The 14,084-nt window shown below is 43.0% G+C and overlaps 1 protein-coding gene across 6 annotated transcripts in view; it reads left to right on the top strand.

Annotated features, from left to right (window-relative positions):
* Window positions 1-14,084, top strand: part of MAST2 (microtubule associated serine/threonine kinase 2) — a 389,497-nt gene that overhangs the window by 66,079 nt on the left and 309,334 nt on the right. For all 6 annotated transcript variants that reach the window (XM_077824259.1, XM_077824258.1, XM_077824257.1 and 3 more), the window contains one exon: window positions 1,797-1,939. In XM_077824259.1, the coding sequence (XP_077680385.1) occupies window positions 1,797-1,939 (143 nt within the window). The remainder of the gene's footprint in view (window positions 1-1,796; window positions 1,940-14,084) is intronic.

Below are 14,084 nucleotides of genomic sequence, written 5' to 3'. Positions count from 1 at the left end.
CTCCTTCACGGAGCTGTGAGCACTGGCGTGTTTCTGACACGGTTTACCCCCATCCCGGATACTTGCCCTTTTTGTAATGTGAGGGAAACCCTGGCACGCGTATATCTAGAGTGTGCCAGATTGCAGCCCCTTTTCCGGCTCCTCACAAATATTCTATTGCGCTTTTGGCTTCATTTCTCCCTTCACCTTTTTATCTATACGCTCCCCATCCGTGGCCCCACAAAATCGCGAGACCTCCTGGTTAACCTTCTCCTAGCCTTGGCTAAAACAGCCATTTATAAAACCAGAGAGGGGAGGTTGGCCCATGAAGTGTTCTGCGATTGTAGGGCCTTTTTCCGATCCTCAGTACATTCACGTATCCGGGTGGAGTTCCTCTGGGTGGCGTCCACCGACTCCCTTGATGCCTTCGAGGAGCGGTGGGCACTGTCCGGGGTTCTCTGCTCAGTGACCCCGTCCGATTCCCTCCGTCTGACCCTTTGATTGAGGGGAAGAGCGAGAGACGCCAGCCCCAGCCGTTGCCGCTGTGGATACCATCATTACTGTCATCTAGGAGAGGTCCTATAATACATGGGTGTCTACCCCCCCCACCCCTAAACTGCCACCCCGCAGCCGTGCCCATCTTGCTGGGCACTCTCAGGAGAGGGATAATCGGTGACACTGGGCGCGGCACTAGGTAACTCGAGGGGGTGGAAGACCACGAGTGTTGAGGAAGCCCCCCCGCTCTAGGCCACCAGGTAACTCAGGAGGGTGGAAGACCCCGAGTGTCGAGGAAGCCCCCCCGCTCTGGGCCCAGGCTAGCCTGAACACTTCTCCCTCCTGAAAGCTGCTGTGTTATACCTTCTGTTTGTATTGTTTTGTTGCATCGTTTGTTCTGTTTTTTTGGTAATTCTTTGTAAGTGTTACAAATAAACTACTTTTCTGTTTCAAAAAACAAACAAACAAACAAAAAAAACCTTCCCTGTTACCTTACCCAGGGAAAAGGGACCTACTTAACCTGGGGCTAATATTTCTGCCTTCTGTTAGTTTCCTGTAGCCATCCTGCCTGACCCTGTCACACATGGCACATATTAAATGCATTAAACATTGGCTAACCGATAGGTCTCAAAATGTAACTATAAACATGAAATCATCACTGTGCGGGTGTTTCCAGTGGGATTCCAGAAGGATTGTTTCTTGGCCCTATACTATTTAACGTTTTTACCAATGATCTGGAAGAAAACACAATCCTCACTAATTAATAAATTTGCAGATGACACAGCAGTTGAGAGAGTGGTAAATAATGAAGAAGACAGGTCACTGATTCAGAAAAATCTGGATCACTTGGTAAACCCAGCACAAGTAAACAATATGTGTTTTTAATATGGCTTAATATAAATGGAGATCTCTAGGAACAAAGAATGTAGGCCATAGTCGTAGAATGGGGGAGACTGACTCTGAAAAAGATGTTGGGGTTGTGGTGGATAATCTGCTGAATATGAGCTCTCAATGTGATGCTGTGACCAAAAGAACTAATCTGATCCTGGGATTCATAAGCAAGGGAATCTTGAGTAGGAGTGTAGATGCTTTTACCTGTTTTTGGCATTGGTGCGACCGCTGCTGGAATACTGTGCCCAGGTCTGGTGTTGATAATTCAAGAAGAAAGTTGATAAATTGGAGACGGTTCATAGAAGAGCCGCAGGAATGATTATGGATTAGAAAACCATTGCCTATACCCTGCAGTTGGTTATGAATTGTATTATGTAACCTATAATTCATAAAACTGGTAAAAAGTTAAAATCATGTTTTTGTTTTCAAAGGAAAGCAACTGCTTCCCTTATCCAGCAGTGTGCACAGTGGAGTGGGACAATCAGTATGGCAGCCAGCTGGAGAAACCTCAAACCTGGTCCGCATGAGAAACCAGTCCCTGGGACAATCTGCTCCTTCTCTGACTGCTGGTTTGGTGAGTCTGATAATAATTTCTGTGTTCTATTTTCCAATAAAACTACCTAGTGAAAAGTTATTTGATCCTGTTCTTCAACTACTTTTCTATTAGGCTAACTCAACCCTTTATCATGATTAGAGCTGCCTGGAAAATGGAACTTTTAGCTTGCTTTGGGCAGCTGTCTCCTGGGAATGCCCTGTTTCCCAGTCAGCCAGCTCCCTTGGGGATTCGACAGCATGGGGTGACAGCTGCTCAGGGTTCTGGGGCAGCCTGGGCTGGCAGGAAACCATGCAAGCTGACTGGCTGGGCATCTTTCCTGGCTGCCTGCCTTGCTTCCATCAAAAGTTGCAACAGAATTGACATGTTCCCGTGGAATGTTTTGATTCCATTGAATCTGCATTGTCCTGCTGAAAAGTCTGTCAGAAAATTTTTGACCAGCTCCAGTCGTAATTGCCTTTGATACAGCTCTTTCTGAAATGGAGACCTTTAGGTCTTGATGTTCCTTTCTTCTTAAGTACTGTAATTGACAAAGCACCAGGAAAAAAGTCAAAAGCACAAGACTGGGGAGGAGAAGATGAAAATTATCCTTAGATTTCCATTTTGTGATATATATTAAATAGCTATCCTGCACTTTGGAACACACAGATTGGTAGGCTTTATTCCCATTTCCAGAGAGCGTTTACATGGATAATTTTCAGAGTAACAGCCGTGTTAGTCTGTATTCGCAAAAAGAAAAGGAGTACTTGTGGCACCTTAGAGACTAACCAATTTATTTGAGCATGAGCTTTCGTGAGCTACAGATTGATAGAGCCAGAAGAGTTCCCAGAAGTTACCTACTACAGGACAGGCCTAACAAAGAAAATAACAGAACGCCACTAGCCATCACCTTCAGCCCCCAACTAAAACCCCTCCAACGCATTATTAAGGATCTACAACCTATCCTAAAGGATGACCCAACACTCTCACAAATCTTGGGAGACAGGCCAGTCCTTGCCTACAGACAGCCCCGCAACCTGAAGCAAATACTCACCAACAACCACATACCACACGACAGAACCACTAACCCAGGAACTTATCCTTGCAACAAAGCCCGTTGCCAATTGTGCCCACATATCTATTCAGGGGACACCATCACAGGGCCTAATAACATCAGCCACACTATCAGAGGCTTGTTCACCTGCACATCCACCAATGTGATTTATGCCATCATGTGCCAGCAATGCCCCTCTGCCATGTACATTGGTCAAACTGGACAGTCTCTACGTAAAAGAATAAATGGACACAAATCAGATGTCAAGAATTATAACATTCATAAACCAGTCGGAGAACACTTCAATCTCTCTGGTCACGCAATCACAGACATGAAGGTCGCTATCTTAAAACAAAAAAACTTCAAATCCAGACTCCAGCGAGAAACTGCTGAATTGGAATTCATTTGCAAATTGGATACTATTAATTTAGGCTTAAATAGAGACTGGGAGTGGCTAAGTCATTATGCAAGGTAGCCTATTTCCTCTTGTTTTTTCCTACGCCCCCCCCCCCCCCCCCCCGATGTTCTGGTTTAACTTGGATTTAAACTTGGAGAGTGGTCAGTTTGGACGAGCTATTACCAGCAGGAGAGTGAGTCTGTGTGTGTATGGGGGTGGGTTTTTGGAGGGGGGTGAGGGAGTGAGAGAACCTGGATTTGTGCAGGAAATGGCCTAACTTCATTATCATGCACATTGTGTAAAGAGTTGTCACTTTGGATGGGCTATCACCAGCAGGAGAGTGAATTTGTGTGGCGGGGTGGAGGGTGAGAAAACCTGGATTTGTGCTGGAAATGGCCTAACCTGACGATTACTTTAGATAAGCTATTACCAGCAGGACAGTGGGGTGGGAGGAGGTATTGTTTCATATTCTCTGTGTATATATAAAGTCTGCTGCAGTTTCCACGGTATGTATCTGATGAAGTGAGCTGTAGCTCACGAAAGCTCATGCTCAAATAAATTGGTTAGTCTCTAAGGTGCCACAAGTACTCCTTTTCTTTTTACATGGATAATGTGTGTTTATGTAGGTCACACAAGAGAGAATTTTGGTGTCACAATCTCATTGTTTTTCTCAGGTTGTTATATAACTTGGTAATATATAGCAAGTTGGTTTGTTGGTTTAGTAAAAAGACAAACTTTTGGATGGAAAGCCTGAGTTTAAGCTGGCTCAGTGCCTGCCCTTCTTCCTGATCCAGACAACAGGCAGGACTCCTGGTTTTATGAGGGCCCCAAACCTTAGGACAGGGTTGGAAGGACTGAGCCTGCTAGAATATGTTGTAGGGCAGAGGTGGGCAAAGTATGGTCCGCGGGCCACATCCAGGCTGCGGGACCCTCCTGCCCAGCCCCTGAACTCCTAGCCTGGGAGGCTAGCCCCTGGCCCCTCCCCTGTTGTTTCCGCTCCCCTGCAGCCTCAGTTCATTGCGCTGCCAGCGTAGTGCTCTGGGCAGCGGGGCTGCGAGCTCTTGCCGGGCAGCACAGCTGCAGAGCCGCGACCTGACCCAGTGCTCTGTGCTGCACGGTGGCATGGTTGGCTCCAGCTGGGCAGCATGGCTGCCTGTCCTGGCACTCTTGGCAGCGTGGCTGTAGCACTGCCAGCCATCGGTGCTCCAGGCAGCATGGCGGGGGGGTTGGATAGAGGGCAGGGGAGTTCGGGGTGGTGGTCAGGGGGCGGGGGTATAGATAGGGGTCAGAGCGGTCAGGGGCGGGGAACAGAGGGGGGTTGAATGGGGGCAGGAATCCCGGGGGGGCAGTCAGGAATGAGGGCGGGGGGTTGGATGGGGCAGCGGGGGGCAGTTAGGGGACAGGGTGGGGTAGATGGAGCAGGGATCCTGGGAGGGCTGTCAGGGGACAGGAACAGGAGGGGTTGGATGGGGCAGGAGTCCCAGGCGGGGCCGTCCTGGGGCAAGAAGCAGTGGGGGTCAGACAGGGGGCCACGCCTGGCTGTTTGGGGAGGCACAGCCTCCCCCAACTGGCCCTCCATACAATTTCGGAAACCCAGTGTGGCCCTCAGGCCAAAAAGTTTGCCCGCCCCTGTTGTAGGGTGATCTCTGATAAGCTTGTTAGCATGCGTGTAGATGCTTTCATTGTTTTTAATTTTTTTTCTTCTCTGTAATGAGTTTAACATCAAGAATAAAATAGACTTGCATAGGAAGTGCTGCATTGTAACTGTTGACAATCACTCTGTTATCAGTCTCTGAAGAAAAGAAGCAAGCGGGTCAGTTTAGGCAGACTGTCTTTGCTGGAAAATACCAATGAAGAAAGGGAACTGTAGAGGCTGGGAATACCCGGGTCAAAATGAGGAGAGATGCGGGCCTTCACCTAGAAAGGCAATGGCTGGGGAGCTGGAAGTCAAGAATGGGTGCTCTTGCTGAACCACAGGGGGGAATACAGGTGCTGTTGCCCTGAATTGTTACAAAAGCCAAATCCTAAACTGAGTTAAAGGATTCAACATGAATGCATAACTTGTCAACTCTGGGAAAGGTCAAGTTTTGGCAATTTGGACGTATGTTAGTGTCTTATAATTTTGTTTTGGAAATAACAGATGTCTGGCCTCAAATGGACGGTTGAAAATGAAATTTAAATCTTTAAAGAACAAAAATTGATGCATTTGCATTATTGCTAATTTTGGTTTTAAAATGAAGTGTTTGCTCATCATACATAGTTTTAATCTGTCTATGTACATTAGTTGGGTCAATGGACTGACATATTTGTGATTTGGCTTAATTGTACTCTGTCTTAGTTCGGTGGCTGTCTGCAGGCCTGGTTCTACCAGTTTTGGTTAGATATATAATCTTCCCAGGGGTTTGTGACTTGACTGTTAACAAAACAAAGAAAAAATGTTTTGACTTGTATCTTGGCACCCAACTGCTCATTTCAGGAGGATTTAAAAAATATATTAAATACTTTAAAATAAAGGTTGACCTTTCTCTAGAACAAGGCAGATACGTTTCAGATTAGTTTTATATTATGCGCTAATGAAATTGGACAATTTTATAAATAAAAAAATACTGTGAATGTACTTAGTTTGGACTGCTGCTTTGTTAGGGTTTTGATGATGAACTGTTGAGTTAGTGGATGTAACTTTTATACTATTTAATGGGTTCCAGACATGCTAACTCATAACCTCTTCCTACTACATAGTGACATGATAAATTTGTACTTTTTGGCTCTATTGGTGCTTTCTGTAGTACTTATTGAAAGATTAAAAAAGCAAATTGGTTACCAAGGGCTCTTCTAAAGGTGTGGTTGACAAAAATGTTAGTGCTGTGGACCCTTTAGAGAGATTTTAAAACTTGGTGGCTCACCACAACCAAATACCATTTTTTGGCACACTCGGGACACTAAATTCAGGAGTTCAGGATGCTAGCTTCAAGAGGGACACAAGAGTTTGAATGGTTTTGTGACTTTATTCAACTGCATACAGTTTGTTTAATTGTATAAATGGATCTCATCCAGATTTTTAGAACTATGATCTTTAAAAAAGGGATTTTTTTGTGTTTGGACGTAGCTAAGATTTTAGTGGGAAGAATGGTCCTGTTTTGAACTGCATAGTTGCACAATGTTTATTTGAATCTCTGATAGAGCCAGACAGAAGGGCATTTTCCAAGTTGAAACCATTTCTGTGTTGAGTTTTCACAGAAATCATTGCTGAAAACCAGATTCAGAGAGAGAATGAAGTGAATGGAAGTAACACTTCCACAGCTTCATCACTAAATTATTTGTAGTCTCCTTTTAAGAGAAATCGAATTCCTGATTTGTTAAATTTGAAAACTTTGGTCTTCGTTTTGTGAACACTAAACAGTTCTAAGAGATTTTCTCGAGGTGAAATAGTTAAAGTTGGAATAGTCAGCTGTTAGTGAGAATGGGTTTTGAATCCAGTCAGTATCTGGAGATTTGTATTCAACTCCAGGAAAATAATAATGAAAATGGGAATACAATCCGGACAAATGAGTTAATATTTGGTCTTCAATAGTGACTTTTAATTCACTTTAATTCTGTTCTTTTAAAAAGTCTAATGCTGGATCTCAGTAATTTCCTTTTCTATGTGACCTCTTTAAAGACAAACCTTCCTGAATCCCCCAATTTTCTTTGATATCTATACATTTATATTTTTACCTTGAAGTTTTAGGTTCACTGCATTCATTTGGACAAATATGTCCACCAGGTAAGTTAACACAGTCAGGAAGTCCACATTGTACATATAATCTGCAAAGTCTGTTTTCCCAAAGAAGAAAATTCTGATTGTGTGTGTCAATTCAGAGACATGTTGTAACACACTTACCACATGCCACTTTCTTGAGTTCAATGTGAAACAGAAGCTGAGTGTGGTCAGAGCCCATGTCTTCGCACAGCATATTAAAACACTGTGTGTACACTGCCAGGGATTTTTATAAAATTAACAGGTTTAAGAACACTGAGGACCTCATGTACTTCAGGTTGCAACATCTTTCTTTCCAAAGCTTGGCAATGAATCATTCAGTGTGTCCAAATTGCTGCCTGTGTCACTTTACTCATGCAGCAACCCCACTCTTCTTTCCAGTCATGGTTGCTACCCCAACAGTGCGCAGTTCCACATGCACATCCCAGTTAGGATCTTCATCCACTATGGATTTATCGACGACCTTGAATATTTCCTCACCAGTTGTTTGGATTGGTATTTATTTGCAAAATAAGAGTTCAACTATTGTGCTTGCTTTGACAAGTTTTATATAACAGAAGCTGAGCCATTTTGGCTACGTCTGTAGATTCATCAAGCTGCAGTGCAAAATATTGACTCTCTTGTTTTATCAACTAGTCCTGGACATTTTCTCCAAGATTAATCAGTGCATCGACGGATGATATTTGATATAGGACTGGTTTTCAGTGCCATGGCTGCTTATTCCCTATCATAATTCTACCCGTATATTGCTGGTGGAAATAGAAGGGTTTCACCAATGTTGTGCATTTGTTTACATTTTGCATTTCACATGGTCACAACATAACATGCTTCTAGGGCTTTTTGAGGAACAGTTGCTTCTTCAGACATAACTTTTGTTTTGCTGCTTCAGTTCTTCTTTTTTCCAGGCTCTGGTTTACAAATTCTGGGTGTTTGGTTTCTAAAGGTCTTACTAGTTTCCCTGGCCTCATACTTCAATTTACTAAGATTTGAAAACAAATGACACATTGTGGCTATGGACTTTTTACAGTTATATCAAGACCTGAAAAATCCAAACGTTAGGTGGTGGTGTCATATTGTCTACTTTTCTGTTTAACGTTATTAAAATCCTTTTTGTCTTCAGCTGAGGTTAGCTATATGTAGGCTTAGTAGCTGGAAAAATTGTTCCATTATAAATAAGATGCACATGTCTCTCCCTCTGCACCCTTCCCTTATCTTCTTATGTTGGTGCTGCTGCTTTTGGTACTAGGAGCCTCTTTGCTCTCTGCTCCAGCAGGGGATTTTAGCTGAGAGACTTTTTGCTGAAGGCTACCTGCATAAGATGCAGACCCATAGATAAGACTCCAGTGTTTTTTTAAGTCTACTTTAATAGCCTTTTAATTAGGAAACTCCCCTGCCCTTCACCCCTCCCTCCAAAACTCCAAACCAATTGATATTGTTAAAAGCATGTCCATTAAATTTTTTCCCAAATGCTTTTGGCTCTCCTATGAACCCTTTGTGATTCCCCAGGGAAGCCATGGTTCACAGTTTGGGAAGCACTGTTCTACAGTCAACTTTTTGACTTAAAGGAATGGAGTTCAGCTGTAATGCTGAAATTTTAATAGTTGCATCAATATGTGCTGTAGATTTCAGGCAGATACATATGGTCACACTCTATTTTCATTGCTCTATAGTAACTTACATTGGGGTCAGTTAAGGATAGAGATTCAGATGTAAAGCCAGGACTCTGAATTTTCTTGCTTTTGTTGGTTTAAATCAGAACTTTTAAAATTTATTTTAACAGTTGTTAGTATTCAATTTTATACTGATTTGGGTTCCAAAACAATGACTAATAGCTTGTGGCAAGATGAACACCTAATTATATGCAATGAATTCTGGGACTTTGAACTACTTAGACGTTTGGAGCTGTTTTAGTATGCTTGTGGTTTTGGAAGATGTTTTACAAATTTCAACAGAAAAAGGATCCTTGCCAGGAGATTTAATCACTTTTGAAAAATTGCGCTGAAAAGAGATGGATAAATAGAGTAGTATAATGTCAATATTAATATATCTGTTGATTCTCAGAGTTTGAACTTTTGTAGTGATATATATGCCATTTCAGAACTGTTCATTATATGTTTCCATAAAATAGATGGAACAGGAAAAGAAAATGGCAATCTAGTGCCAAAAAGGTGGAATATTGAAAACCGTCATCTTTACTGCTGCATGCACTTGAATGGTTTGTTTCTGCTCCCACTCATTTGACAATCTGGACTTGGTTTTCCTCTGGTGTTTGAATTTTCTAGGTGGAGTAACCTGTCATGGGCCTTGTCAGGGTTCCTTCTCCACTCTGAACTCTAGGGTACAGATATGGGGACCTGCATGAAAGACCCCCTAAGCTTATTTTTACCAGCTTAGGGTAAAAACTTCCCCAAGGTACAAACTTTGCCTTGTCCTTGAACAGTATGCTGCCACCACCAACCGTTTTAAACAAAGAACAGGGAAAAAGACCACTTGGAGACATCTTTCCCCCAAAATATCCCCCCAGGCCCTACACCCCCTTTCCTGGGGAAGGCTTGATGATAATCCTCACCAATTTGTACAGGTAAACACAGACCCAAACCCTTGGATCTTAAGAACAATGAAAAATCAATCAGGTTCTTAAAAGAAGAATTTTAATTCAAGAAAAGGTAAAAGAATCACCTCTGTAAAATCAGGATGGGAAATACTTTACAGGGTATTCAGATTTAAAACACAGAGGATCCCCCTCTGGGCAAAACCTTAAAGTTACAGAAAAGAGGAATAAACCTCCCTCTTAACACAGGGAAAATTCACATAAAACAAAAGATAAACTAATCTGCCTTGCCTGGCTTACCTATACTGGTTGCAATATTGGAGACTTAGATTAGGATGGGTTGGAGAAAATGGATTTCTGCCTGACCTCTCAGTCCCAAGAGAGAACAACAGGTAAACAAAGAGCACAAAACAAAAGCTTCCCCCTCCCCACCCATATCTGAAAGTATCTTCTCCCCTTATTGGTCCTTTGGGTCAGGTGCCTGTCAGGTTAGCTGAGCTTCTTAACCCTTTACAGGTAACAGGATGTTTCCTCTGGCCAGGAGGGATTTTATAGCACTGTATACAGAAGGGTGGTTACCCTTCCCTTTATATTTGACAGGCCTCCAAAAGTTTTTTTCTTGTTTTCTTTTTCTCCCTTTCCAGCGGCACTACTTCTACTCCTGTGCTTTGGTTGCTATCTCTTAGATTTTTGAACACATTCATGAAGTAAATTGATAAAGTAACCATAACAATCCTGCAGAGACTGGAGTGCAGCCTTTTAAACAAATAAGACTGACGACTAAGTTGCGTATGAATATTAGCTCATAAACGTCTAGGAGTGTTCTAGATTGTCAGAAACCCAATTTACAGGTAGGGTAAAATGTTTTTGCATTTACATATGTGGCAATCTGGATCCATGGGCTTCAAGTAGCACAACCCATTGGATCCTTGACTCTGGGAGGAAAAAGCCTGTACAGACTGACAGTGCTCAGTACTCGCCTCCAGAGGGAGCCCAGCATTGGCAGATGTCAATCAAGCCTCTTGTGCCTTTTAAATGTACTGTTTGTAAGGACTTTCAGGTGGTGACCTCACTCCATTCTTCTGCTGAATCCCTCTAACTCTTCTAGCCATAAGGTAGCTATGGCTCTACTAGAGTGACCATGAGTCCTGCAGGTGGGGAACACCCTGAAGCTTTTTATAGACATTAGAGGACTTTACCACTTAGCTGTGATAGTTAAGGAAAACTTGACCTTTTTGACATGCTTTCTGATAAGTCTGAGGGAGTTTGAGTGAGTTTTATGTACAACTTGCAGGTTCTAAGTTAGCAGTATGAATTCAGGAAAAGAACTTAGGCATTATTGTGGAAAACTCAATGGAGACCTGTGTTCAATATGTTGTCAAAAAAAAAAAGAAGCAAACAATAAGTTAGTACGTTTAAACAATGGGTTGGAGAATAATACATAAAATATTATAATGCAATTATGTAAATCCGTGGTTTGCTTTCAAAGTATATTGCAGAATTAATCTGGATTAGCTAGTGAGAATGTTAGAGGGTGGAAAACTTCTCCTTGAGTGTGTGGGGGGAAAAATGAAATTGTAGTGAAATTTACTTTTATGAAAGAGTTCAATAAAAGGAGACATGATCAAAATATACAAAATGAATAGATCATGAGCTTGTCTTGTCTCATAACACAAGAGCCAAGGGAAAATCCTTTCAAACAAAGAGTTATTACACAGTGGAATTCATTGACACAGGATGTTGGTTAGACTACGAACTTGACAAAATTCATGGATGTTTAAGTAGATAACGGAAAAAAAGAGCATGAGGGAGTTTGGAATGAATATAAAATCTCAAGCTTTAGGGCTTAAACTAATTCTTAGACTGTTAGAGGTTAGAATGAGACCTTCATGGGGGCAGATGACCCTATGTGGCCCTATTTCAGGGTTTTTTGCACCTTCTTCTGAAGTATTTGGCCACTGTCAGAGACAAAGTTCTGGACTACCATTTTTGTGCCAAATGTGAGAAGAACAGATGTCTTAGGATTCACAAAGAGCCCTTCAAGCACTGTCTGCCCCTCCTCATGGAAAAGAAATCTGACAGTAAATGTTGCATCTTGGGTAAAATGCAGTCGCCTGAGAGAACTTTCCCTTTCAGGGTATCAGATATTAAGATGGTCCCAGAATAAGAGCAATAGATGATCCCATCTTCTGGGTCAGATAAAGGACAATGATCCGAGGAGGAGGAATTACTTTGAAGGGGCCTGTCAGTAGAAAGATAGTGGCTTCTGTGAAGAACCTTTGAATCATTGGGTTTTTTTCTGCTCTCTGTTGGCTTGGTATAAAACGCATAAGCAGACTGAAGCTTGTAGATGACTGCAAAACTTTAGCAGAACCATGGAGGCCAATGATCATAGAATCATAGGACTGGAAGGGACCTCCAGGGGTCATCTAGTCTAGTCCCCTGCACTCATGGCAGGACTAAGTATTATCTAGACCCTGACAAGTGTTTTTTCTTACCTGCTCTTAAAATCCCCTATAATGAAGATTCTGCAATCTCCCTAGACAATTTATTCCAGTGCTTAACTGCCCTGACAGGAAGTTTTTCCTAATGTACAACCTTAAACCTCCCTTGCTGCAATTTAAGCCCATTGCTTCTTGTCCTATCCTCAGAGGTTGAGAAGAACAATTTTTCTTCCCTCCTCCTTGTAACAACCTTTTATGTACTTGCAAACTGTTATGTCACCTCTGTCTTCTCTTTTCCAGACTAAAGAAACGCAATTTTTTCAATCTTCCCTCATAGGTCATGTTTTCTAGACCTTCAGTCATTTTTGTTGTTCTTCTCTAGACTTTCTCCAGTTTGTCCACATCTTTCCTGAAATGTGGTGCCCAGAACTGGACACAATACTCCAGCTGAGGCCTAATGAGCACTGAGTAGAGCGGAAGAATTACATCTCATGTCTTGCTTACAAAACTCCTGCTAATACATCCCAGAATGATGTTTGCTTTTTTTGCAACACTGTTGACTCATGTTCAGCTTGTGGTCCACTGTGACTCCCAGATCCCTTTCTGCAGTACTTCTTCCAACCAAGCTGTGGTTCCAACCAATGTTCTTTTACTATTGTGGGATAACTCACATGACTGGAGTACTGTCATGGGTGGATATAAACTGTTCAGGAAGGACAGGCAGGGCAGAAAAGGTGGGGGAGTTGCATTGTATGTAAGAGAGCAGCATGACTGCTCAGAGCTCCAGTATGAAACTGCAGAAAAACCTGAGAGTCTCTGGATTAAGTTTAGAAGCGTGAGCAACAAGGGTGATGTCGTGGTGGGAGTCTGCTATAGACCACCGGACCAGGGGGATGAGGTGGATGAGGCTTTCTTCTGGCAACTAACAGAAGTTGCTAGATCGCAGGCCCTGGTTCTCATGGGAGACTTCAATCACCCTGATATCTGCTGGGAGAGCAATACAGTGGTGCACAGACAATCCAGGAAGTTTTTGGAAAGCGTAGGGGATAATTTCCTGGTGCAAGTGCTGGAGGAACCAACTAGGGGCAGAGCTCTTCTTGACCTGCTGCTCACAAACCAGGAAGAATTAGTAGGGAAAGCAAAAGTGGATGGGAACCTGGGAGGCAGTGACCATGAGATGGTCGAGTTGAGGATCCTGACGCAAGGAAGAAAGGAGAGCAGCAGAATACGGACCCTGGACTTAGAAAAGCAGACTTTGACTCTCTGAGGGAACTCAGAAATCTGATGAGGTTCAATAAGGATAAGTGCAGGGTCCTGCACTTAGGACGGAAGAACCCAATGCACAGCTACAGACTAGGGACCGAATGGCTAGGCAGCAGTTCTGCGGAAAAGGACCTAGGGGTGACAGTGGACGAGAAGCTGGATATGAGTCAGCAGTGTGCCCTCGTTGCCAAGAAGGCCAATGGCATTTTGGGATGTATAAGTAGGGGCATAGCGAGCAGATCGAGGGACGTGATCATTCCCCTCTATTCGACATTGGTGAGGCCTGATCTGGAGTACTGTGTCCAGTTTTGGGCCCCACACTACAAGAAGGATGTGGATAAATTGGAGAGAGTCCAGCGAAGGGCAACAAAAATGATTAGGGGTCTGGAACACATGACTTATGAGGAGAGGCTGAGGGAACTGGGATTGTTTAGTCTGCAGAAGAGAAGAATGAGGGGGGGATTTGATAGCTGCTTTCAACTACCTGAGAGGTAGTTCCAGAGAGGATGGTTCTAGACAATTCTCAGTGGTGGAAGAGGACAGGACAAGGAGTAATGGTCTCAAGTTGCAGTGGGGGAGGTTTAGGTTGGATTTTAGGAAAAACTTTTTCACTAGGAGGGTGGTGAAACACTGGAATGCGTTACCTAGGGAGGTGGTGGAATCTCCTTCCTTAGAAGTTTTTAAGGTCAGGCTTGACAAAGCCTTGGCTGGGATGATTTAA

This window comes from Eretmochelys imbricata, chromosome 8, assembly GCF_965152235.1.
Source record: "Eretmochelys imbricata isolate rEreImb1 chromosome 8, rEreImb1.hap1, whole genome shotgun sequence".
NCBI classification, from domain to species: Eukaryota; Metazoa; Chordata; order Testudines; family Cheloniidae; genus Eretmochelys; species Eretmochelys imbricata.
This window is presented reverse-complemented; position numbering and strand designations above follow the sequence as displayed.